Source organism: Saccopteryx leptura, chromosome 5, assembly GCF_036850995.1.
Source record: "Saccopteryx leptura isolate mSacLep1 chromosome 5, mSacLep1_pri_phased_curated, whole genome shotgun sequence".
Lineage (NCBI taxonomy): Eukaryota > Metazoa > Chordata > Mammalia > Chiroptera > Emballonuridae > Saccopteryx > Saccopteryx leptura.
Genome location: NC_089507.1, coordinates 1,081,270 through 1,107,631, shown reverse-complemented (window position 1 = coordinate 1,107,631; position 26,362 = coordinate 1,081,270). Strand labels below are relative to the sequence as shown.

Sequence of the window (26,362 nt, the reverse complement as noted above, 5' to 3'; positions counted from 1 at the left end):
AGTTCCCTGGGCAAAGCCGTGATCAAGACAAACTGTCAGAATGACAGGAGTCTTTTGAGATGATTTTTACAGGGCACAGCAGCAAATTCTGAAGTCTGGAAGTCTTGCAAGATTTCCAAGGGGCAATCCTCATCAAGGGGAAATGGAGGCCTGCAGCAGGGAAGTAGTTCCTGCCAGTTTTCATACTTGACAGGGACCACGCAGGATATTCAGGATATTCGGGTAGATTTCCCCAAAATTGGATCTGTGAACAACGATTCTTCCTGCACAGCTGCAGGGGCACAGGAGACATCACCTTGGTTTTGTCCTTAGGCTCCTGTTTGTAGTTTTTGATTGTGAAGACTTGTGCTTTTTAAATTTTTATTTATTGGTATTGGAGAGAGAGGAAGGGGGAGAGAGAAACTTCAATTTGTTGTTCTACTTCTTTATGCATTCACTGGTTGCTTTTTTTTTGTATTTTTCCAAAGCTGGAAACGGGGAGAGACAGTCAGACAGACTCCCGCATGCGCCCAACCGGGATCTACCTGGCACGCCCACCAGGGGGCGATGCTCTGCCCCTCTGGGGCGTGGCTCTGTCCTGACCAGAGCCACTCTAGCACCTGGGGCAGAGGCCATGGAGCCATCCCCAGCACCCGGGCCATCTTTGCTCCAATGAAGCCTCAGCTGCGGGAGGGGAAGAGAGAGACAGAGAGGAAGGAGAGGGGGAGGGGTGGAGAAGCAGATGGGCGCTTCTCCTGTGTGCCCTGGCCGGGAATCGAACCTGGGACCCCTGCACGCCAGGCCGACGCTCTACCGCTGAGCCAACCCGCCAGGGCCATTGGTTGCTTCTCATATGCACCCAGGACTGAATCTGCATCCTTGGCCTCTTGGAGGATGCTCTAACCAACTAAGCAACCCTGCCAGAGTCCAGAAGACTTGGTTTTGAAGGCCAGATTCTGCCGTTTCTTTAGTCAGTATTATCAGCGAAAGCAGACACAGGAGTGAAGAGCTGGGAAGCAGTTTAGCAATGAGTGCGGTGAGCCGCTTGTCACATGCTGTCTTCTTCAAGGGCTTCCGAGTGAGTGAGGACTGGGGGCACTGCCAGATCTCGCAGTGCGAGGGTCACTGGGGGGTTGTCAAGACCAGCCGCAGAGGGCAGGCAGACCTCGGTCTTCCTCTGGGTCTCCGTTCACCACCATTCAGAATGGTGAGATAGTTGGCCTGTGACCTCACTGTAGAATGATCCAGCTCCTGCGCACAGCTCCCTGGGGACCCCTGAGCACCCCAAAATAGAGGCCACTTTTTCAGGACCACCAACTTCAGTAGAGAATCCTCTAGTTCGTCTTACTCATCATCTTCACCACCTGTGGGCAAGGAGGTGCCTGGCTGGACTCCTGCTGTGTGTTGGGCTGGGGTGAAAGCAGTTGAGTCCAAGAGAGGATGCATGACCTTGCTGCATATCTGTGTTGAACTCACACCCCACCCTGCTCTCAGCCCCACTTCTCTCTTCTGCCTTGGGCTGTGCCTCATGTCCCAGGCCAGCGTCACCTGGACATGCCCTCAGAGGCAGTGTCAGCTCTTGCCCCGTCTTTCATGAACGTGCTGAAACCTCTTGCCTGCGAGAGTCCCTTTCCTATTCTCTCCTTTCTTATAGATTTGTACCTTTCCATTCTTTTGCTTTATTTTAGTGGGACCTTGGTAGGGAGCAGGATAGACATGCATGGCTGATCTGCTGTCTTCGTGGAAAAGCCTTTCCACTGCCGAACAGAGAATGGGTTGTAAGGAGAGGACGGCCGAGGGGTGATTGCATCCCTGGGTGGGAGGTGACGGGTTCGTACCAGGGAGCAGTTACAGAGGTGGCAGAGCCAGCCCGCGTGAACCTGACAGGATGTGGGGAGTGGAGAAGCTGTGTTGAGGAAGAGCAGCAGGGTTTGTGCTGGGCTTCTGCGGAGGTGGGGAGGGGAGGGACAGCCAGATATGGCGGGGAGCAAGAGCGTAGACTGCACCCAGGGACTTGGGCTGCCTCTGCACAGCCACCTGGAAGGCCAGACAGTTCAGTTTACAAGATGGGCTCAGAGGAGAGGTCTGGCGGACTTGGTGGATGCTTAGTGCATGGAGACTGTCGTCATTGTTACTGCCCTCGAGTTGACATAACTGTGTGTGTGTGTGTGTGTGTGTGTGTGTGTGTGTGTGTGTGTGCGCGCGCGCCTGCTCATGTACATTTCTGAGGGGAACCAGTCTGATCCAGTCAGCCCAGCAGCCCCAGCATGACACCTCCCCTAAACGGGGGTAGGCACATGGAGGGGTACAGGTGTCATGGGGAAGGGAATGGGGAGAGGGCAGCAAAGGCTCCCCTTTGGCTGGAACCAGAGTTGAGGCCAGAAGCTGAGGAGCAGACAGCCTGATCCTGACCCGAGGCCATAGTCTGCGCCAGGGCCCCACGTCCTTCCCAGGGTACAGATGCGACTGTCGGGGCTCCTGGGGTCTGACGGGCAGCAGCACCCCCACGTCCTTCCCAGGGTACAGATGCGACTGTCGGGGCCCCTGGGGTCTGACGGGCAGCAGCACCCCCACGGCCGGGCTCAGGCAGCATGGGCCTCTGTTGCCCAATTAAATCACCTTCTGAAGAATCTTAATTATTCATGAAGGGCTCCAGGAGTGTTTTTTTGGGGGAAATTTGAATAAAGAACTCTTGATTCCTGCTTTCCTATGAGATCAACGTAATCAGTTCTCATACATTGCCAGTGGGTAAAATGGTGCAGCTTCTGTGGAAAAGTCTGACAGTGCCTCAGAGAAGTTAAACATGAGGTTCCCACATGAGCCAGCAGTTCCACTCCTAGGCACATACCCAAGAGAAAGGAAAACTTCTGTCCACACAAAAACTTGTGTGTAAATGTTCACAGCAGCATTGCTCACAATAGCCGGAAGGCGGAAACAACCAACATGTCCATCAGTAGAACAGGTAAACAAAATGGGGCCCATCCATGCAGTGGGTTATTACTCAGCCATGGAACAGAATGAAGCACCGATACACGTTACTACCTAGACGACCCTTGAAAATGTGCTCCTTGAAAGAAGCCAGCCCCAGAAGGCCCCAGTTGACAGGATCCCACTTACACGACAGGGCCAGAACAGACAGAGATGGAGAAACAGAAAGCAGATTCGTGGCGGCCAGGGGCTAGGGGACGAAGAGAATGGAGAGTGACAGATGATGCATCAGTGGTGGCGCAGTGGATAGAGCATCGACCTGGGACGCTGAGGTCGCTGGTTCACAACCCCGAGGTCGCCGGCCTGAGCACAGGCTCACCCAGCTCGAGTGCGGGGTTGCCGGTTGGAGCATGGAACCGTGGAACCGTCAACATGATCCCAAGTTGCAGGCCTAAAGCCCAAGGTTGCTGGCTTGAATCCAAGGTCACTGGCTTAAGCGAGGGGTCACTGGCTCAGCTTGAGCTCCCCCAACCCCAAGGCAAGGCACATATGAAAAGCGACCAATGAACAACTAAAGTGAAACAACTACAAATTGATGCTTCTCCTCTCTCTCCTCTCTCTCTCTCTCTCTCTCTTCCTGTCTCTTTAAAAAAAAAAAAAGCAATAAAAAAATGATCTAGAATTAGTAGTGATAGTTGATGGAGCATGTTTGAATTTACTAAAAACCACTAAATTGTGCACCTTAAAAAGGTGAATAGTATGTGAATTATATCCCAATAGAATAAAATAAAAATATAAAAGTAGTCACTCCCCCTAACAATTTTTAAAATTAAAGTTCGAAATGGAGGGAAATATGAGTACAGAGTTTGAGTTGGGATGATGAAAAGCTTCTGGAAAGAAATAGCAGTGGTAGTTACACATCACGGACATAGTAAATGCCACTGAATTGTGCACTGAAGAAGCATGATTAAAAGGATAAAGTTTAAGTTATATATATTTTACAAACAAACAACACCTCAATGGAGGGGGATATACTTGAGTCCTGCACAGCCACTTTGAATGAGTGCCTTCATCACTTGCTGTTGGGGGCACTGGGAAATCCAGGCCATTTTGCCTGCAGATTCGATGGTCCTTTATCCATGTTCTGTAAATCAGAGCTTGAGTGGGTCTGGAGTGGATGCCCTGGCCCTTCACCGGCTGCGTGTGAGCCTCCCTTCACCTCTTTGCTCATTGTCTCTGACAGCAGACTAGTCCTCTGCCTGCCTGGTGACCGGTCAGTGCTGTCCTCAGGCTGGGCTGCGTCCCCAGCTCTCAGCATGTGAAGGTGCCCAGGAGTCTGGCTTTGGCCAAGGCCAGTGTTTCCTTCTAGGAGTGGATGGGGTTAGGGTCTGCACTTCTCCCCCTTGGTCTGCTTTTCAGAGGCCTCTTCCGGGCAGTGGCCCCTCTCCATGTAGCAGAACCCACGTCCTTGTCCTTCCTCAGTAAGAGTGCAGTCTGCTCCCCGAAGAACCCTGTCTTGTGCCCTTTGTTTCCATTTTACAGGATTAGTCAAGTTCTGTCGCTTAGCCATTCTGACCTCCACGTCTAACACGACCTGTTTAGCCTGCCCTGTGGTGGCGCAGTGCATAGAGCGTCAGCCTGGACCTCTGAGGTCGCTGGTTTGAAACCCTGGGCTTGCCCAGTCCAGGCACGTATGAGGGGCAACTTCTACAAGTAGATGCTTCCCGCTCCCCACCCCTTCTTGTTCTGTTCATATCCTCTGCCCACTGGGCTATTAGACTCTCTTCTCAATGACTTGTCGAGGTTCTTTTTTTTTTTTTTTTTTTTTAATTTATTTTTTTACAGAGACAGAGAGAGAGTCAGAGTGAGGGATAGACAGAGACAGACAGACAGGAATGGAGAGATGAGAAGCATCAATCATTAGTTTTTCGTTGCGCATTGCGACACTTAGTTGTTCATTGATTGCTTTCTCATACGTGCCTTGACCGCGGGCCTTCAGCAGACTGAGTAACCCCTTGCTGGAGCCAGCGACCTTGGGTCCAAGCTGGTGAGCTTTGCTCAAACCAGATGAGCTCACGCTCAAGCTGGCGACCTCCGGGTCTCAAACCTGGGTCTTCTGCATCCCAGTCCAACGCTCTATCCACTGCGCCACCGCCTAGTCAGGTTTGTCGAGGTTCTTGATCTATTCTGGATACTACCCTGTTTCTCCTTCATATACCAGCGTATAGTTTCTAATTATCTCTTTATTTTTATGATGCTTTTTGTCCTATCATATCTTAAAATCGTGATGTAGACTATCATTCATTTCTTATTATGGTTGGTATTGTTTGTGTCTTTTTATCAGTGCTCTTCTATTTGTGGGAGCTTGTATTCTTTTTCTTTCATTTTATTTGCCTTTTCTTCTTTTTTTCGTGTGTAGGCTTTTAACCCCATCTGGACTCTGATTTTGTGATTTTGTGACACATGAAAACAAAGATCTATTTGATTTTTTCCAACATGGCCAGTCTGGTCCCAGTGAGATGTGTGGGAGTGTCCCCCTTCACCTCTCTGACCCTGAGGCCATGCGCCTGGTCTGGGGCCATTGTGTTCCCTGCAGGTGTTTTACCCTCACCATTTCATGCCTTTTTTTTTTTTAATGTTAATTTGCCTCTAATTTATTTTTGTGTATAATATGAAAAAGGCATTTAACTCTATAACTTTACAAACAATTGAGCAGTTCTGACTCAATATAGATTTGAAATGCCAAATCAGACCATGTTTTTGTATATTCTATGGCCGGTTTAGGGCTTCCTGTTTTTTCAGGCTGACTCCTCTGTTTTTGCATCATTGTCAGTATTGAGTGTTCCCTGTCTGACCCACAATTGTTCCTTCATTGTTCACCCTTATTAGCATCCTGGGGACTGTCCTCATTTACGTTGTTTTTCAGATGGATTTTAGAATCACTCTGTGAAGTTTTTCTTCACCCTCACACCGGCAGATACTGTGTGACATCTTTCCTAGATTGCATTCTCCCATCCAGGGGCATGGCGTGGCTTCCATGTTTCCCCAGGGCCCCTTCCTTCGTAAAGATCTGGCACATTGTGAATACAGTACTCTTATTATACTTCCTATCTCACTGCTGGTGGGAAAGTTGATTTTTCTGTATTTACTGTGGGATATTTTTATGGCCTAATTTTTCTTTATAATTGTCATTGGTTAGCAAAAAGTTTCACTTCACAAATTAACGTAGGGAGAGGCCACCATCTTGGATGATTTTGAGACATTTCAATCAAGAACGAGGAATGCCTTTCCATTCGACCAAGTCAAGAACACTGTAAGGGCAACAGCAGCCTGCAGAGGACCGAGCCCTGAGAGCTGGGGAGAGGTGGGAGAGCAGCTCTGGGAAAGGAGAGCGTTCAGAGGCCCACCGACCGGGGGACGTAGAAAGCCCCAGGCACCAGAGAAGACCCTGAGCTTTCGCTTGGGGTTGATGGCTGGGCTCAGGGGCAGCTGGAAGTGAGGGCTGAGGGGGTGTTGTCAGCAGCCTCGCTGGGCGCTGAAGGGCCCAACACAGAACCACCCCACAGATCTGGGGACAGTTTCCCTTAGCAGGTCAGATGTCCAGTCGATCCGTATTCTGTCTGAGTGTTTCAGCCCCAGGACAGGACAGGGTCACACACCCCCACCCCTGTCTGCGGGGACAGGCAGCGGCTGCTCATCCAGTTCCGCAGAGGGACCAGGAAACGGCCCCAGGACAGGACAGGGTCACCCACCTACCCCCCCCCCACCCCCTCACCCCCCCACCCCCCATCTGCGGGACAGGCAGCGGCTGCTCATTCGGTTCTGCAGAGGGACCAGGAAACAGCCCCGGGAGCAGGAGCCGGGTTGGCAGTCCTTGGTGCACACACTGTTTTGGATTGGTGTGTGGATGCTCCGGCATCTTGCCGGCTTACGGTTGCTCTGTCAGTATCTGTTTGGAGGGCTCGTGCCAAGATGAATGCTGCAGAGGCAGAAGGTGTCCCCGCCTGGCTGTTAGGCTGACTTTGAAACAGTTACGAACCTCCAGGGAAAGAACTGTTGGGGGGGAGGGGTGGCCCCTCGTGTGGCCTCTCCGTGGACGTGTGGATGTGCCCAACGGCATGTTCTTTCCACGCAGGAAGGACATCCCTACAGAACGTGTGACGCACGCAGACAGAGAGCAGACCAAGAAGGTGGTGTACTCCGTGGTCTATGGAGCAGGTAGGCTGCAGCCCGGCCGTGGCCTGTGTTCACATGTGGCCACGTCCTAGAGAAATCGTTGTCAGCTGGTGGGGCCCATTTTGTGAGTCCCTGTGCATCTTGACACAAACACTGACGAGAGCCGCCAGACACCAGTCAGACCACTCACAGCCCTCGGGTCCGGTCCAGTCGGTGCTCTTGCAACCTTTCAGGTGAAAGAATGGAAGTGAGTGTCAACCTACGTCACCCAGCCGGGAGGGGTCTGGCAGTCCCACCCCTGGTCACACAGCTGTGCTGGGGGTGTTTCTGTGCCTTGAGATGCTTGAGGGCACCCTCCTCCTCCCCCGAGACTCCCCCTCCTTCCCCAACCGCAGGGCCCAAGGCTGAGCTCCCTTCTACTCCCTCCTTCTCCTTCTCCTCCTCCTTCTCCCCTCTCCCCTCTCCCCTCTCCCCTCTCCCCTCTCCCCTCTCCCCTCTCCCCTCTCCCCTCTCCTTCTCCTTCCCCTCTCCCTTTTCCTCTCTCCCCTCTCCCCTCTCCCCTCTCCCCTCTCCCCTCTCCTTCTCCTTCCCCTCTCCTTCCCCTCTCCCTTTTCCCTTCTTCTCCCCTCTCCCCTCTCCCCTCACCCCTCTCCCCTTTCCTTCCCCTCTCCCCTCTCCCCCTCCCCTTTCCTTCCCCTCTCCCCTCTCCCCCTCCCCTTTCCTTCCCCTCTCCCCTCTCCCTCTCCCCTCTCCCCTCTCCTTCCCCTCTCCCCTCTCCCCTCTCCCCTCTCCCCTCTCCTTCCCCTCTCCCCTCTCCTTCCCCTCTCCCCTCTCCCCTCTCCCCTCTCCCCTCTCCTTCTCCTTCCCCTCTCCCCTCTCCTTCTCCTTCCCCTCTCCCCTCTCCTTCCCTCTCCCCTCTCCTTCCCCTCTCCCCTCTCCTTCCCCTCTCCCCTCTCCCTCTCCCCTCTCCCCTCTCCCCTCTCCCCTCTCCCCTCTCCTTCCCCTCTCCCCTCTCCCCTCTCCTTCCCCTCTCCCCCTCTCCCCTCTCTCCCCTCTCCCCTCTCACCTCTCCTTCCCCTCTCCCCTCTCCCCCTCCCCTCTCCCCTCTCTCCCCTCTCTCCCCTCTCCCCTCTCTCCCCTCTCCCCTCTCTCCCCTCTCTCCCCTCTCCCCTCTCCTTCCCCTCTCCCCTCTCCCCTCTCCTTCCCCTCTCCCCTCTCCCCTCTCCTTCCCCTCTCCCCTCTCACCTCTCCTTCCCCTCTCCCCTCTCTCCCCTCTCCCCTCTCCCCTCTCCCCTCTCCCCTCTCCCCTCTCCCCTCTCCCCTCTCCCCTCTCCCCTCTCTCTCCTCTCCCCTCTCCCCTCTCTCCCCTCTCCCCTCTCTCCCCTCTCCCCTCTCCCCTCTCTCTCCTCTCCCCTCTCCCCTCTCTCCCCTCTCCCCTCTCCCCTCTCCCCTCTCCCCTCTCCCCTCTCCCCTCTCCCCTCTCCCCTCTCCCCTCTCCCCTCTCCCCTCTCTCCCCTCTCCCCTCTCCCCTCAGGAGAATCAGTGGGGCCTGATGTCCCCTCAGGAGAGCAAGGAGGAAGTCAGTCAGGAGAGGCTGTGGCCAGCCAGCCTTGGACCAGTGCTGCTTTGAGCAGCAGGGCTCCTGCACAGATAGGGCAGAGAACTTGTCTCCCTGCACTGGAAACTTCGTTCACAAAGGAAAGGCAGCAGAACTGAACAAGCATCGGGTGTGAGAATGTCTAGGCAAACACAGTCAGTTATACCGAAGGGCCACCTTGTGCCTCCAGAGTGCCTCCTCCAGGCCTTAGGTGACTTGTGACGGGTCTGGAACCCACCTCAGACCGTGAGGCAGGCTCCCACGCAGGGCTCTGCCCCGTCCCCTCTGCTGGAACCCCTTGCCCCACGTGTCCACAGAGTTGACTCTCACTCTGTCAGACCTTCACTCAGCTGTCCCCTCCTCAGCCTTCCCAAGCAGTGTAACTGACCCATTTGTGTGTCACATCTCTGTGGGTCAGGAGTCCGGGCACAGCATGGCTGGGTCCTCTGTGGGGCTGCAGTCAGAGCGTCCGTGGGGCTCTGGCCTCAACAGGAGGCCCCTCTCGGGCAGCCCTTGGCAGGCCTCTGTTTCTTGCTGGCTGTCTGCTCTAAGGGGCAGCCCTCAGCTCTTCCCAGGGCCTCCCAGCGTAGGCAGAGTCTACAGCCTGGGGGCTTTTCCTCGGGGCAGCAAGGGAGGGGGAGAGGCCAGCCAGCCAGTGCCGGCCCCTCACTGTGGTCCTCACACAGTCACTGCCTGATCTGTTGGTTAGAGCAGGGTCAGGCCTGCCCACTCACCAGGGCAGGGGTCACACGAGGCTGTGAAGACCAGGAGGCAGGATCAGGGAGGCCACAGGCCCTGCTCAGGAGCTCCTGCCAGCTCCGCCGGGCGCAGGGCCAGCTCAGCCTCCTCGCCGAGCACATGAACGAGCTGGAGGCTTTCTGCCCGCTTCTGAGAAAGTTTTCTGTGCGTCGTTTCTGAGACAGACGAAGCAGCTGAACTGAGGGGTGGCGGCAGGATGACACTGGGCTGTGCTCCGTCACCTGCCCCCGGCCTCCTCCTGACAGGGCTCCGGAGCCTTCCGCAGCCTCTGTCTGGGCAGAAGCAGTCTTCTACCAGTGGCATGGGTTTTGGTGCCTTGCGACTTTCTCCGGAGTCACGTTACAGGCCTGCCACCGGCTTCCTCCTGACAGCAGACGCTGCTTCCTCTCCCTCAGCTGGACAGCCTGGCGGGAGGCCTGGCCACCCCCTCCTGGCTGGGTGGCCTCTGTGCCCCAGCCACCGGGTCAGGTGCTGTGGGGCAGGGCTGTGGGCAGTGCCTGACACCAGCCAGCTCCTGTGTAGCGTCCACCACCACAGCTGGGTCCTTTGGTTCAGTGCTGGGCCAACAGTCTCCCCCCCAACTGACTGGCAGCACTGGGGGGGCACCTTAGACCCAACTGGGGGAGAGGCTAGAGGGTGAGGGGCTTCACGGGACAGCAGGGCGCACCCTACCCACTGCTCCCAACACACCCAGCGTCCGTTCTCACTTCTGTAGTCGGGCGCCTTCGGGAGTATTCACTTCATCTTTCTCTGGAGAGGAAAAGAGCTCCCCTTTGTAAATAAGCAGTGAGTCATTAGCCGTGATGTTGGTGAAAAGGGTAATTTGTCTGCTTTTAGCCCTGACAGTGACAGGGCTCCCTCCCCAAGCCTCCATCTCTGCTGCTGTTCACACTGTCGCCATCTCGCTTGACTGCTGACTCCTGTGCCCCCGCGGCAGCCGTGCAAGGCTGCGGTGGTCCCGCTCACGCGTGCAGGCGAACATGGCAGCTCTCCTGCGCTGCCGAGACCCCCTGGAAAGTCAGCAGAGGGGCTTCCAGCCAGCCAGCTTCTGCGAGTTGCAGTACTGTGTTCTCACATGAACGTGCCTTTGAGGGTCCAGCTCTGGCTGCAGGGGGCACAGGGCAGAGGCGTGTTCAGTTGTCGTGGGCATTGGAAGGAAAGGCAGCAGGGAAGAAGCAGAGAGGATGCTCAGAAGGTGCCACCTGTGCAGCCCCCAGCAGCCTGTGGGGCACCTGGTCCCCACGCCAGCCTCAGACCCACGCGCCTGGTCCCCACGCCAGCCTCAGACCCACGCTTCCTCCAGGGGCAGCCTGGTCCCCACGCCAGCCTCAGACCCACGCTTCCTCCAGGGGCAGCCTGGTCCCCACGCCAGCCTCAGACCCACGCTTCCTCCAGGGGCAGCCTGGTCCCCACGCCAGCCTCAGACCCACGCTTCCTCCAGGGGCAGCCTGGTCCCCACGCCAGCCTCAGACCCACGCTTCCTCCAGGGGCAGCCTGGTCCCCACGCCAGCCTCAGACCCACGTGCCTGGTCCCCACGCCAGCCTCAGACCCACGCGCCTGGTCCCCACGCCAGCCTCAGACCCACGCGCCTGGTCCCCACGCCAGCCTCAGACCCACGCTTCCTCCAGGGGCAGCCTGGTCCCCACGCCAGCCTCAGACCCACGCGCCTGGTCCCCACGCCAGCCTCAGACCCACGCGCCTGGTCCCCACGCCAGCCTCAGACCCACGCGCCTGGTCCCCACGCCAGCCTCAGACCCACGCGCCTGGTCCCCACGCCAGCCTCAGACCCACGTTTTCCTCAGGGGCAGCCTGGTCCCCACGCCAGCCTCAGACCCACGCGCCTGGTCCCCACGCCAGCCTCAGACCCACGTTTCCCTCAGGGGAGGGCTGCCCCCCAGAAACAGGAGCAGCCACGTGGGCCATGGAGCAGCTGGTACCTGCAGGCCGTGACCCACAGCTCACTGCTCCTCCTGCACTCACTGAGTTCAGTCATTTGCCCACGAACAGTACACCCTACCCCATCCTGGCCCTGCTGCTGGCCCCTCTGAGGCCATCTGCAAGTACCTCCTCCAGGAAGCCACTCGTGACTCTTCCGGTCTTGCCCCGAGCCCCTGCTGCATTAAGTCCGTGTAACACTTCATTCTCCCCAGATCGTTCCGCATTTCCTCAGTCTGCATTCATGTCCAGTCACATGTGATCGCCTACTATGTGCCATGCCTTCGGCTCCCCAGTGGGCACCAGGAGGAGCGCAGGGAGTGTGCAGAGCCTGCTCCCAAAGGGCTGGCGTTTGGTAGACACCTGGGCAAGCCTCAGAGTACAACACTGAGAGGTCAAGGCCAAGGGAACCCAGGGGCGGCCCCCAGCCAGGTCAGGCTGGGGCGGGGGGCGGGGCAGACTGCCCAGAGTAGTAGCACCGGGCTGAGTTGGTCAGGTCTGTTCCAGTTAGACCAGCCCACATTCCTGGAGACCCACTATGTGCCAGGTACTCTCTGGGCCCTAACGCTATGAACGAGAATGAGAAACTGTTAGCAATTACGCATGGGGTGAGAGAGCCTTGGAGAAAAGGGAGTGAAGATTGTCTTCTTAAAGTTAAAACTGCAGCTTGCACACACACGCATACACACTCACACAGAGGATGTAATTAGCCATCCGTGGGGAAAGTCAGATAGTGTATCCATACAGGATTGACGGGATAGGGAGTGTCTCATTCTCGTGCGCCCACCAAGGGGTCCTTACTCTCAGGGGGACAGGCCTGCATGTGATTACAGGGTAAACAGCAGAAACCTGATCAATTGAATCAATGCGCGGAGGAAAGTTGTGTGAAAAGAAGGAGCCAGTCTATACGAATTATGGGACAGAAGGCCCCGCAAAGCCAAAAGTTATCCTGCTCGGGGGACAGGGAAGACAGTGGCCTTTGTGTGTGACAGACCCACTGATAAGGGTATAGGGAGCAAGACCCCAAGGCCTGGACGCCTGGCTGGACACTGCAGTGCCATCTTAGTCTCTGTCTCTGTTTCTTTTGGAATTGCCACACCACTTCCTCCTCTAGTGAACAGGCATTCTTTAGGCACAGAGACCTTGGCCAACCTCTCTTCTTCAGACATCCCAGCAGCTCCACTGGGGAAGGAAAGGAGGTCCTTCTCAGCCATCGGCGTTGATAAAGAGAAGTGTGACTTCTGGGCATGGCTAAGTGTCCCCTATCAGCCCACGCTCTCACAGGTATCAACTATAAAGTAAGGGAAAATATATATATATAATAAACAACTACCTAAAAGTACTGAAAATGTGACCAAAAGCAGACAGAAATTGCAGGTTGACACAGGGTGAGTTTCCCTTTCTGTAGCTCTTTGCCTGAGGGAAGCCTCAGCCAGTGCTTTGGGTGGCTAAAATTCTGATTGAAATTCATAACCTTACTAGCTTGAAGAACTACAGGGTGGAGAAGGTGGAGGGGAAAATCTCAGAGGAGAGCCAAAGAAGATCACCAAATTCTGCTCAAGTCTCTGACCCCTAAATACTCATGACTAGGGAAGACTTCAAACAGACCAGCCAAGGCTACAAGGACTGATTGGAGATTTCAGCTGCCACCCAATGCAGTGGGACAAAGTTTAAAATTTAGCTTTAGCCAAATTAACTGCCCCTTTTAAAAAACAAAATTAGTACTCTTGAGAAAAACATAACAACCCAGAGTGTTACAACATATCATTCACAATATCCAGGATACAACCCAAAATTATTAAACATATGAAGAAGCAATATAACTTGGTCCCTATTCAAGAGGAAAGGCAACCATGGAAGAAGCAGATCCTGAGATGACCCAGATGTTGGGAATTAGCAGACAAGGATTTTCAAGCCCCCGTTATAATTATACTCAAGGATATAAAGGAAAATATGCTCATAATGAATGAAAATTAGGAAATCTGAGGAAAATCAAAAGAATGACAAAATTGAAATTCTGAAACTGGAAACTATAATATCAGAAATAACAAATTCATGGCCTGACCAGGCAGTGGCGCAGTGGATAGAGCGTCGGACTGGGATGTGGAGGACTCAGGTTCGAGACCCCGAGGTTGCCAGCTTGAGCATAGGCTCATCTGGTTTGAGCAGAGCTCACCAGCTAGGACCCAAGGTCGCTGGCTCGAGCAAGGGGTTACTCGGTCTGCTGAAGGCCCACGGTCAAGGCACATATGAGAAAGCAGTTAATGAACAACTAAGGTGTCGCAAAGCGCGATGAAAAACTGATTGATGCTTCTCATCTCTTCGTTCCTGTCTGTCTGTCCCTGTCTATCCCTCTCTCTGACTCTCTCTGTCTCTGTAAAAAAATAATAATAAAATAAAGAAAGAACAAATTCACTGATGGGGCTAAATGTCAGATTAGACATGAGAAAGGATTTGGCGGAGAAGAAAATTCCAGGTCCCACCCAGCCAGACCTGCCTGAAGTATCAGCCACCGTCTGATTCTTTTCTGAAAGCCAGTGGCGTTTTCCATGAGAGAGCCATTGCGGAGGGGCCGTGATTGGAATGTCTAGAAACAAAGAGGTGTAGACGGATTATTTCAGCATAATGTACTCGTGAAGCTACCACATAGTCTTAGGTAATCCCTAAAAGGGAAGTTGGAGTGTTGTTTGTTTGTTTTCATTTCCAGCCAAATGAAGAGTCAGGCAGGCTTGGGCAGAGCACTGAGGCCTCCAAAGGCTCTCCTTCAGGAAACTTTGTGAAGCACAGGGCACCCCAGCCTTTCCCCCCTCTTCCTGGCCATGCAGTGGAAGCCAACATCTGCCCCCTTTCTCTCCCACCATGTAAACACTCTTCTGTACAGAACTTCTACACACACCGGGCAGGCCTGGCTAGAGAGGAGCCTGGCTCAGAGCAGACAGTCCTTCCTTCCGAAGCATCTTCTCAGGTCTTTGTATCTCCACCTCCGGGCTGTGTCTTCTGTGTCTAGAGTGACCCCAGAGTTGACCCCGGGCGGAGGCAGCAGGCCTGCTCTCTTGGCTCCAGCCATGCTCCCAGGATGCAGGTCTTCAGCCAGTGTCTCTCTAGGGTTCCCTCCAACAGTGGAGTCCCTTGGAACCCGGGGTTTTGTCCATCACCCTGCTTCCCAGCAAGTCTCCTCTTTCGGGAAGCTGTCCTTATGGCTCCTCTTGCATGAAGCTACCACATAGTCTTAGGTAATCCCTAAAAGGGAAGTTGGAATGTTTTTTGTTTGTTCTTTTATTTAAATTCTTCTTTTCTGGAGGAAAACGGAAGGGAATGACTCCACACTGAATACCACGTAGGAGCCAGGCTACTTGGACCTTTACCTGCCTTGGCTCATGGAGTCCCCCTAACAACCCTTAGGGGGTAAGGATCATTGTTCCTAGTTCACAGGTGAAGAAATGGGGGTTATTGCAGGTCAGGTAACTTCCCCCAAGGCCACGCAAAACTTCCCACAGTGATGCAGCTGGACTCAGCCCCGGGTCTGTGTGGTCCGAGCACCTGCACCCAGCAAGGTGGGCTGGAACTCAGGATGCTGTCCCAACCACACACCTTGCTATAAGAAGCTTCACAAGAACGCCTGCACCCTCTAGGAACCAAATACTGGTCTGGACAAAAGAGTCTCATAATAAAAGTTCCAAGGGTGAGTGCTCCTGGGTCCCATTGCCTCATAATCTGGCAGTGAAGCTCTCTCTTCCTGCCTTCCTGTGTGCCCTGGACAGCTTCCTGAAGTTCTGGACAGACGGAAATCAGGGACGGCACCTGCTTCATTCACAGCTTCCCCTGCAGCACCTAGCAGGCACTCAGCCAACACTGTTGAATAAATATGTTCACCAGGACCTGGTCAGGTTGACTAGCACCTCACGCTCAGATGTGACACCAAAAGCCAACACCATCTGGACCAATCAGAAGAGACCAGTGGTGCCAGCTGGACCTTGACTCGCCATGTCTTCCACGAGCCTCCTGTTGGCTCTCGTCATGCATGGTGGTCACTGCCTGGTGGCCTCCTGTTGGCTCTCTTCCGTGTACGGTGGTCACTGCCTGGTGGCCTCCTGTTGGCTCACTTCCATGCGCGATGGTCACTGCCTGGTGGCCTCCTGTTGGCTCACTTCCGTGCACGGTGGTCACTGCCTGGTGGCCTCCTGTTGGCTCACTTCCATGCACGGTGGTCACTGCCTGGTGGCCTCCTGTTGGCTCTCTTCCGTGCACGGTGGTCACTGCCTGGTGGCCTCCTGTTGGCTCACTTCCGTGCACGATGCTCACTGCCTGGTGGCCTCCTGTTGGCTCACTTCCATGCACGGTGGTCACTGCCTGGTGGCCTCCTGTTGGCTCTCTTCATGCACGGTGGTCACTGCCTGGTGGCCTCCTGTTGGCTCTCTTCCGTGCGTGGTGGTCACTGCCTGGTGGCCTCCTGTTGGCTCACTTCCGTGCACGATGCTCACTGCCTGGTGGCCTCCTGTTGGCTCACTTCCATGCACGGTGGTCACTGCCTGGTGGCCTCCTGTTGGCTCACTTCCGTGCACGATGCTCACTGCCTGGTGGCCTCCTGTTGGCTCATTTCCATGCACGGTGGTCACTGCCTGGTGGCCTCCTGTTGGCTCACTTCCATGCACGGTGGTCACTGCCTGGTGGCCTCCTGTTGGCTCACTTCCGTGCACAATGGTCACTGCCTGGTGGCCTCCTGTTGGCTCACTTCCGTGCACAATGGTCACTGCCTGGTGGCCTCCTGTTGGCTCACTTCCATGCACGGTGGTCACTGCCTGGTGGCCTCCTGTTGGCTCACTTCCGTGCACAATGGTCACTGCCTGGTGGCCTCCTGTTGGCTCACTTCCATGCACGGTGGTCACTGCCTGGTGGCCTCCTGTTGGCTCACTTCCGTGCACGGTGGTCACTGCCTGGTGGCCTCCTGTTGGCTCTCTTCATGCACGGTGGTCACTGCCTGGTGGCCTCCTGTTGGCTCATTTCCATGCACGGTGGTCACTGCCTGGTGGCCTCCTGTTGGCTCACTTCCGTGCACGATGCTCACTGCCTGGTGGCCTCCTGTTGGCTCACTTCCATGCACGGTGGTCACTGCCTGGTGGCCTCCTGTTGGCTCACTTCCGTGCACGATGCTCACTGCCTGGTGGCCTCCTGTTGGCTCATTTCCATGCACGGTGGTCACTGCCTGGTGGCCTCCTGTTGGCTCACTTCCATGCACGGTGGTCACTGCCTGGTGGCCTCCTGTTGGCTCATTTCCATGCACGGTGGTCACTGCCTGGTGGCCTCCTGTTGGCTCTCTTCCATGCACGGTGGTCACTGCCTGGTGGCCTCCTGTTGGCTCATTTCCATGCACGGTGGTCACTGCCTGGCGGCCTCTTGTTGGCTCACTTCCGTGCACAATGGTCACTGCCTGGTGGCCTCCTGTTGGCTCACTTCCGTGCACGGTGGTCACTGCCTGGTGGCCTCCTGTTGGCTCACTTCCGTGCACGATGGTCACTGCCTGGTGGCCTCCTGTTGGCTCACTTCCGTGCGTGGTGGTCACTGCCTGGTGGCCTCCTGTTGGCTCACTTCATGCACGGTGGTCACTGCCTGGTGGCCTCCTGTTGGCTCATTTCCATGCACGGTGGTCACTGCCTGGTGGCCTCCTGTTGGCTCACTTCCATGCACAATGGTCACTGCCTGGTGGCCTCCTGTTGGCTCACTTCCGTGCACGATGGTCACTGCCTGGTGGCCTCCTGTTGGCTCACTTCCGTGCGTGGTGGTCACTGCCTGGTGGCCTCCTGTTGGCTCATTTCCATGCACGGTGCTCACTGCCTGGTGGCCTCCTGTTGGCTCACTTCCTGGTGGCCTCCTGTTGGCTCATTTCCATGCACGGTGCTCACTGCCTGGTGGCCTCCTGTTGGCTCACTTCCTGGTGGCCTCCTGTTGGCTCATTTCCATGCACGGTGCTCACTGCCTGGTGGCCTCCTGTTGGCTCACTTCCTGGTGGCCTCCTGTTGGCTCATTTCCATGCACGGTGCTCACTGCCTGGTGGCCTCCTGTTGGCTCTCTTCATGCACGGTGCTCACTGCCTGGTGGCCTCCTGTTGGCTCACTTCCGTGCACAATGGTCACTGCCTGGTGGCCTCCTGTTGGCTCACTTCCGTGCACGGTGGTCACTGTCTGATGGCCTCCTGTTGGCTCACTTCCGTGCATGGTGGTCACTGACTGGTCGCCTGTGCTCCTGGCTGGCTCTGATTTCAGTGTTTCTGCTCATACAGGGAAGGACCGCCTTGCTGCGTGCCTTGGAGTCACTATTCAAGAAGCCTCCCAGTTTCTGGAGAGTTTTTTGCAGAAGTACAGGAAAATCAAGGAGTTTGCCCAAGCAACTATTGCCCAGTGTCACCAGACAGGTAAGCTACCAGCTGCTAGAGCCATTAACAGCACCCTCTCCTTATCCCTCTCCCTCTCCCTCTCCCTCTCCCCCTCCCCCTCCCCCATATCCCTCTCCCCCCCTCCCCCTCTCCCTTCATCTCCCTCTCCCTCTCCCTCTTCATCTCCATCTCCCTCTCCATCTTCCTCTCCCCCTCCCCCTCCCTCTCCTTCTCCCTCTCCCTCTCCCTCTCTCTCTCCCTCTCTATCTCCATCTCCCTCTTCATCTCCCATGCCTGACCTACAGCAGCTGGGTGATCTCTTGGCCCTGCACCTCTGGTGGGCAGCTAGACAGATGGGAGGGTGGTGGGCTCATGTGGGAGCCTGGTGGCTGGGGACGAGGGGAGTGTTTTCCCTGCTGAAGCAATAGAGCCACAAGCTTCACCTGACAAGGATCCAGAGCCAGGCTCTGCTTGAAGCAACAAAATTAATAAGCTTGAGTTAGAAAGGGATAAATGGACAGATAAACATCGATAAATAACATCCTGCGCAAAAAATGAAAAATATATGTTCTTATGAAAACACATGACATATTTATAAAACTTCACCATAATTTTGGTCACAGATTTCAAAGAATATCAAATAGAACATGTTCCGTAACCACAATGGGATAAAAAAAGGTTCTTTTATGTCAATATTTGTAGTCATTTGTCCATCTACTTATTTGGAAATATACTGCACTGACCAGGTGGTGGTGCAGTGGGTAGAGTGTTGGCCTGGGACACTGAGGTTCCAGGTTAGAAAATCCGAGGTCGTTGGCTTGAGCGCAGGGTCGCTGACTGGACTGTGGGACGATAGACATGACCTCAAGGTCGCTGGCTTGAGCAAGGGGTTCCTGGCTCAGCTGGAGCCCCTGGTCAAGCCACGTATGAAAAAGCAATCAGTGAACAACTAAGGTGCCGCAACTATGAGTGGATGCTTCTCATTTCTCTCCCCCCACCCTCTCTCCCTTAAAAAAAAAAAAAGTATATGAAAAATGTGAGACATGGCCAAGCTGACACTTTACTTAGAGGTGAAGGAATACTTTAAAAGAGTTTTTTTTTTTTAAGAAAGAAATCCTGGACACCAATGGTTTGTAGTCAACACAAGACATTTGGAAAAGAGTAGCAGAGTAAATTAAAGAAAAAGGGAAATAAATGTAAGAGCAGAAACTCATGACGTAGACTAGAGAAGAGGACTGACGGCAGTTGCCAAGGAAGCGGAGAGCTCAGCACGCACTCGAGCAGCGAGTTGAGTCGGCTAGAGAGGCAGCCTCAGCTGGCCCAGACTGCCTGAGTGGCTCCCCTGTGTCCTCTCAGCACCAGACTGCCCGAGTGGCTCCCCTCAGCGGGCCCAGACTGCCCGAGGGGCTCCACTCAGCGGGCCCAGACTGCCCGAGGGGCTCCACTCAGCGGGCCCAGACTGCCCGAGTGGCTCCCCTGTGTCCTCTCAGCACCAGACTGCCCGAGTGGCTCCCCTCAGCGGGCCCAGACTACCCGAGGGGCTCCCCTGTGTCCTCAGCACCCAGGCCCCTCCCCCGGGACCCTCCCAGGGGCTGCTGATGGCCGTGCCATCTGGAGCCTGCGCACAAGCCCGGGAGGACCAGGGTGGCCCCTGCACAGGCTCCTCCCAAGCCCGCCTGCATGTCCCGACACTCGCCCATGCAGGAGCTTGGGGTGTGCCCCCCACATTCAGCCTTGGTGCGGGGCAGGCTGCGGGCTCCCTCGGCCTGGGCGGTGAGCCCCACAGAGGCCTGCATGGCCTTGGCCTCCACTGCAGCCTCCTGCAACCTCACTGAAGCCACACCAACCCCAACCATCCCTGGACCTGGGAACCCCACGCTTGAAAAAAATAAGACTATCAATTTTGACATGTTAATGTAGTGATGGAACCCAGTGTTGATGAGAGCTATGGAGCCAGGATCAGTGCAGACAGAAATACGATACAAACGCAGGCACTGCACCACGCCGCCTGGAGGCCGGGCGTGATTTTAGTGGCTGCAGCTCCACAAAGTGGGTGGTGTCATTATCCCCATCTCACAGCGTTTAACAGGGTGCTGGGCTGGGACCCAGGGCCAGAGCCCTCCCCTCCTTGGACATAACTGTCTTGAGTGGGTGTGGGGCGTTCTGTGTACATGTGAAGTATGCATGCCCTTGGACCCAGAAATCACACTGCTGGGAAGACACCATGAGGAAATACTTGAACAGCCATTCTATTCTTCACAAACATCTGTTGGTGCCTGCCCTGTCAGCTCTGTGCTGGTGCGAGGGGGTCACTGCTCCTGGATCCCCTGGATCCCCTGGATCCCCTGGATCCCCTGGATCTCCTGGATCTCCCGGAGCTACAACACAGGGGAGTTAGGGACCCACAGGAAGCAAGCACGTTCACAAACAGTTTCAAAACAATGGGGTTCCAGGTGTGACAGAAACACAGAGGGCACAGAGGCTCCCCAGAAACAGCTGGGGGCCCCGGAGAACACCTTCGGCCACGGCCTCCAGAGGAGGTGGGGCCTGACCGGAGACAAGAGAGACCAGGAAGAACCAGGGGCATTGAGGTGGTGGCGCCATTTTTGGAATCCAGCTGAGGAAGGGATTGCAAAAATGTGACACCAGCAAGAAATGGCCACCCTGCCGGACCTGTGGTGGCGCAGTGGATAAAGTGTCGACCTGGAAACACTGAGGTCGCCGGTTTAAAACCCTGAGCTTGCCTGGTCAAGGCACATATGGGAGTTGATGCTTCCTGCTCCTCCTTTCTGTCTGTCTGTCTGCCTCTCTCTTTCTCTCTCCTCTCTAAAATGAATAAATAAAAAATATTAAAAAAAAAAGAAAAAAAAAGAAATGGCCACCCTGCTGCTGTGCTCATCTCCCACCACAGAACCCGCTGCCTAGCGACAGACCAGAAGGCCTCTGGCCAAGCTCCTGGCAGCACCCTAGCTCAGGAGCCCCGGGGGCAGGGGCGTCTCACTGGGCCCTGGACTGAATCTGAGGGAGCCCTGCCCAACAGGGCAACACCCCACCTGCCCACTTCTGCCCTCACCCTGCTTTCCTTCACGTGACCCAGGCTACGTGGCGTCCATCACGGGCAGAAGGAGGCTGCTGCCCAGGATCCGAGCGCAGGACCAGGGGCTCCGGGCACAAGCAGAGCGGCAGGCGGTGAACTTCGTAGTGCAAGGTACTGAGGCCTCTGCTTACCTGCTGGGTCCATCCGCTTCCCAGGATTCTAGCAGCCGCAGGGCTGGGTGACACCCACCAGGTCACCGTCCTCGTCCTTCTTGCTCCTGTCCTCCCTGGCAGGTGCTGTCAGGAGGCACTGGTAGTCCAGCGCCTGAAGGGGAGGGGTACTCAGTACCTGGCAGTCTTTGTTAGTGTGACATTTCCCCCAGAAGACAGTCTGCAAAGGGGACACTGAGGCCTTCGAAGTTTATCTAGCCAGTAGGCAGGCCAGGCCTGGAGCTCAGTCCATGGACTCTTGACCTGGGACTTGCTATCGCACCCCCCTCACACCTGCCAGGTGTATGAGCTACAGTAAGGCATCCAAACACAGCACGTCCCCAGCCCCTTCGGTAAGAACTGCTATAAGATACCTTCATGCGAGAGGCTGACAAGGAGGCTTAGCTGACCGTTCATCCCCCCGCTGAGCCACCTCACCCACCCCCATGGTCTCTGAGTAAGTGACTTGCCAGTCATTCGCTTAGTTCACACACACCTGTGCTGAGCTGAACGCGGTGCCAGTCATTCGCTTAGTTAATACACACCTGTGCTGAGCTGAACGCGGTGCCAGTCACTCGCTTAGTTAACACACATCTGTGCTGAGCTGACGAGGAGCCTGGATGAGCAGCAGTGGTCAGTGTCTGCAGGAGAGTTCTGCCTCCATGAGGGTGGACACGTCAGCCAGCAAGCCCTGGGGCCCCTGCCCCTCTGGTCGCCCATGCTCCGTCCTCTCTCCACTCGGGCTCCCTCCTCCTCTCCTCCAGCTCTGTGTACTTGTCCTAAAGTGCAAGCATCCTGACATCGCACCTCCAGCAGGTGGTTCCCAGGGCCCTGAGCCCCCGCACAGCCAGCCGGTCAGCGTCAGAGACCAAGCTTCCGTGTCCAGCATTCCTGCCATGCTTGTGTGTGTGGGGGGGAAGCAAGTCAGTGTACTGGGGGCACTGCCGTAGGACCATCAGTGGGAGCCTGAACTCTGGTCTGTTTCCCGTGATCAGACCAGTTCAGACACCCCCTATGCACCTGGCACTGAGCTAGGCCTGTCCCCTATCCTGGCCAGCACCTTGCAAGGGCCTGACACAGCGCTGGAGGAGGAACCACTCAGCTGAGTATGGGATTTATTCCTACCCAGACCTAGGAGGTGTACCAGTCCCATTCTGTACACTGGAAAGCTGAGGCTCAACAAGATAGAAAGACCATGCAGAGGGAGGGCAGTGGGAACTGGAATTGAGGCACATTTGCACTTGGTCACTCTGTTAGCTGGTGTGATGGACAGAACTCTCAAGTCTGCACCCCATGAGCATGTCCCACGTGTGGGCAGGACCTGTGCATGTGCTGAGACATCACACCTGTGATGGGGTCATGTTACCTGGAAAATGGGGGTTTTCAGATAGAGGAAAGGTCCCTGGTCAGTTGACATGGAGCTAGTGGAAAGGGGGATCATCCCAGTGGGCCTGACCTAATCAGGTGGGCCCTGGACAGAAGGATTTGGGGTCAGAGTTGGAATCTGACAGTAGAAGGTGCTTTCTTGCCGGCCATGAAGGTGCAAGCTGAATGCTGGCATGTCCACTACAGTGACCCAGGGTGGCCTCCATGACCCGAGAGCACAGTGTCCTCGGCCAACAGCCAGCACAGAAATGGGAGACTTGGTCACTTGGCTGTAAGGACATGAATTTTTCTAACCACCTGAGGTCACTCGGAAGTGGGTCCTAGTCGAGCGTCTAGATAAGGCCATTGGTCTCAGCCTGACCCGAGCAGAGGACCCAGCATACATATTGGGCTCCTGACATATAGGAACCACGAGAGGGTGGATCTAGGTTGTTGTGGGGTCATGTGTTACACAGCATAGAAAACAGAGAGAGCTGGCTTGCAGCTGGGAAATCCCTGCTGGAGCTCTGGGTCTCATGTTAGTGAAAAAGAATCCTTTGTGACCACAGGCTCGGCCGCAGACCTCTGCAAGATGGCCATGATCCACATCTTTGCTGCAGTGGCCACATCCCCCATCCTGACAGCCAGGTGAGTGAGGGAGTGGCCAGCCCGCCCAGGCTGGCCTCCCGTGTGCACCTGCCTTTCCCGGGGCTTGAGTCGGAGGCCTGCACACAGCCCGGGCTTCGCGCCTGCCCGTGGGTCTGGGTCATGATTCTGACGAGATCAGCATCCCCCCAAGCAGAGGGACTCTCTTGAGTGTGAGCTCCTCTCAGCAGCTCCCAGACCCTTCCTCACAGCAGCACGCAGGGACAACAGGTCGTTCACCTGGGGGCACCGTAAGGTCTCTGGTGGTCCTGGTGCAGAAAGGTGTCCTCTCAGAGCTTCCAGACCCTTCCTCACAGCAGCAGGCAGTGACAACAGGGCGTTCACCTGGGGGCACCGTAAGGTCTCTGGTGGTCCTGGTGCAGAAAGGTGTCCTCTCAGAGCTTCCAGACCCTTCCTCACAGCAGCACGCAGGGACAACAGGGCGTTCACCTGGGGGCACCGTAAGGTCTCTGGTGGTCCTGGTGCAGAAAGGTGTCCTCTCAGAGCTTCCAGACCCTTCCTCACAGCAGCATGCAGGGACAACAGGTCGTTCACCTTGGGGCACCGTAAGGTCTCCGGTGGTTCTCCTGGTGCAGAAAGGTGTCCTCTCAGAGCTCCCAGACCCTTCCTCACAGCAGCATGCAGGGACAACAGGTCGTTCACCTTGGGGCACCGTAAGGTCTCCGGTGGTTCTGGTGCAGAAAGGTGTCCTCTCAGAGCTCCCAGACCCCTCAGGCACCGCAGCTGCCCATCTGGAGGGAGGACCCTGCAGCCCCTCGGGACACGGGGGCTCCAGACTGCCCCTCTCCCACAGCATTCCAGCTACCCACGGTAGTCAGTGTGCTAGACGCCCAGCTTCTGCCTCTGCCTCTGCCTCTGCCTCTGCCCCCAGAGCCAGCATTCCAACACACCCTGAAGGGAGGGCTCCCCGAGGGCAGGGCTTCCCGGGGCTCCGGCTCTCTCTGGGCCGTCTCCGCCGCAGTTCCTCCACCAGGCATCCTCCCTGAGTGTCCAGGTGGCTGGGGGACATAGAGCCCTAGCCTGGCCTCTGCTAGCCCAGACAACCCCTCCCAGCTCCTCAGGTCCTGGCCCTGGGGACCCTGTGGCTAACCCGAAGTACCCAGACAGATGACCACGTCAGGTCCCAGAAGGTCTGGTCCCTCCCTCCCTAGACTGCAAGTACACTGGCCAGAGTGGGCCTGTCCCCACTGATGGGCCCTTCCCAGGTGGTCAGCATGTCCACCACAAGGACAGGCTCGGGGCGGGTTAGACAGCAGCTTCTCTAGAGTATGCGATGTTTAGTGGTCTCATCAACCCCCACCCTGAGGGGCGTCATGCTCACTCTCCCAAACCCGCATGGAAGGTGTGTCACCAGCAAAGGCCAGCTGGATCTCCCCTCTTGCTACCTGGGACATAGGGACCTGCTGGCCTGTGGCCACCCTTTTCCATCTGAGCTCGCTTTCTCTATATTTCTAACATTATTTAACATGCTCAGGGCATGTTTTTTTCCTTTTCTGAAACTTTTTCTCTTTAAAAAGCCATTTCCAGCCTGGCAGGGCAGTTCAGTGGATAAGGCATCATCCTGGTACACTGAGGTTGCCAGTTCAATCCCTAGTCAGGGCACATGAAGCAATCAGTGACTATACAACTATATGAAACAACTAAGCGGAACAAGTTGATGCTTTTCTCTCTCTCTTTCTCCCTCTCTCTTCCTCCTCTCCCTTCCCCACAGCTCTTTCCCTCAAATCAATGGGAAAAAAAATTTTTTTAAGCCACTTCTTACATTTCTTCTAATATTTCCTGCTGTTCATGTTGACTTTTGAGTCTGTGTTTCTTTGGCAATTTCATCAACTTTGTACAGAAGTGTATACCAGGTAAAGGGCACTGCAGGACGATGGACTGGCACCCGAGTCCAGAAGAGGGAAGGAGACTGTCCCCAAGCCACATGGAACCGCTGTTGGCCACGCCCTGTGGCCTCCTCTGTCCTGCCTCACTTTCCACCCCTGGGAAAAGCCACCCAGGCAGGAGGCCGTCCCTGAGCTGCCATCCAAGTCCTGGGGGCAGGGTGGGCGCAGGGTATCTGAGAGCCCGGTCACCTCACTGGTCCCTGTGCGGGTCTGAGCTGCGTGTCTGATTCCTGCAGGGACGGGGGAGGCGGGAGCGAAATGTAAAACGCCTCCCTCTCCCTGGTTTCTCCTGCCACATCTTGCTGCCGTCTGTGCCTGAGTTCCTAAGGGTTTCCTTTGTTTCTTCTCTTCAGTTTTTCCCTTGATTTGAGAGAGAGAGAGAAGCATTAACTCACTGTTCCACTTAGTTGTTTCATTTAGTTGTGCACTCATTCATTGATTGCTTCTCTTATGTGCCCTGACCGGGGATTGAACCGGCCACCTCAGCATGCTGAGACAACTACCTCCTGAGCCACCTGGCCAGGGCGTTCTGATCAGTGCCTCAGTCCGTGCATCCTGCTCACTTCCGTCGTTGCTGTGGGGTGAATCTGGGCAAGGGTGTGGGCAGCCTATGCCCGCTCACCGTCTGGGCGGGTTGTCCTGCGTCTGTGATACTGTAAGTCTAGAAAGCCGGGTATGTTTTCATTTTTTGAAGGATTGATAAAGAAGCCAGTTGGTATATGAGGATTTTGGGTCTTTTTTGGTGACAGAGTCCTGAAGTAATAAGCATAAACAATTCTCACCCAGGAATTTAACACCTTTGCTGGTCATTTTCCTGTCACCATAGAGACAGGGTGTCCTCGGGTTACGACAGTCTTGACATACCACGTTTCGAGTTTACGGCATTCACTCCTATAGACACTTAAAAAAATTGAGATGTGCCCTGGCCGGTTGGCTCAGTGGTAGAGCGTCAGCCTGGCGTGCAGAAGTCCCGGGTTCAATTCCCGGCCAGGGCACACAGGAGAAGCGCCCATCTGCTTCTCCAACCCCCCCCCTCCTTCCTCTCTGTCTCTCTTTTCCCCTCCCGCAGCTGAGGCTCCATTGGAGCAAAGATGGCCTGGGCGCTGGGGATGGCTCCTCGGCCTCTGCCCCAGGCGCTAGAGTGGCTCTGGTCGAGACAGAGTGATGCCCCGGAGGGGCAGAGCGTCGCCCCTGGTGGGCGTGCCGGGTGGATCCCGGTCGGGCGCATGCGGGAGTCTGTCTGACTGTCTCTCCCCGTTTCCGGCTTCAGAAAAATACAGGAAAAAAAAAAATTGAGATGTGAGTGTTTCGGCTGATGCCGTTAGGGTCATACTTACGGACTACGTGGGCAAACTAGTTTGGTTGTTCACGACGGAAGAATGTGCAGTCACCCGGTGTATGAGAGAGGAAGTTGACGGCCCCTGGTACTCTCACCTGCACCACTCTGGACTGTT

The 26,362-nt window shown here is 55.6% G+C and overlaps 1 protein-coding gene across 5 annotated transcripts in view; it reads left to right on the top strand.

The window, feature by feature from the left end:
- The window catches only part of POLN (DNA polymerase nu), a 140,880-nt gene that overhangs the window by 102,637 nt on the left and 11,881 nt on the right, over window positions 1-26,362 (top strand). For all 5 annotated transcript variants that reach the window (XM_066384780.1, XM_066384777.1, XM_066384778.1 and 2 more), the window contains exons 18-21: window positions 7,043-7,125; window positions 17,653-17,784; window positions 20,843-20,953; window positions 22,926-23,004. In XM_066384780.1, the coding sequence (XP_066240877.1) occupies window positions 7,043-7,125; window positions 17,653-17,784; window positions 20,843-20,953; window positions 22,926-23,004 (405 nt within the window). The remainder of the gene's footprint in view (window positions 1-7,042; window positions 7,126-17,652; window positions 17,785-20,842; window positions 20,954-22,925; window positions 23,005-26,362) is intronic.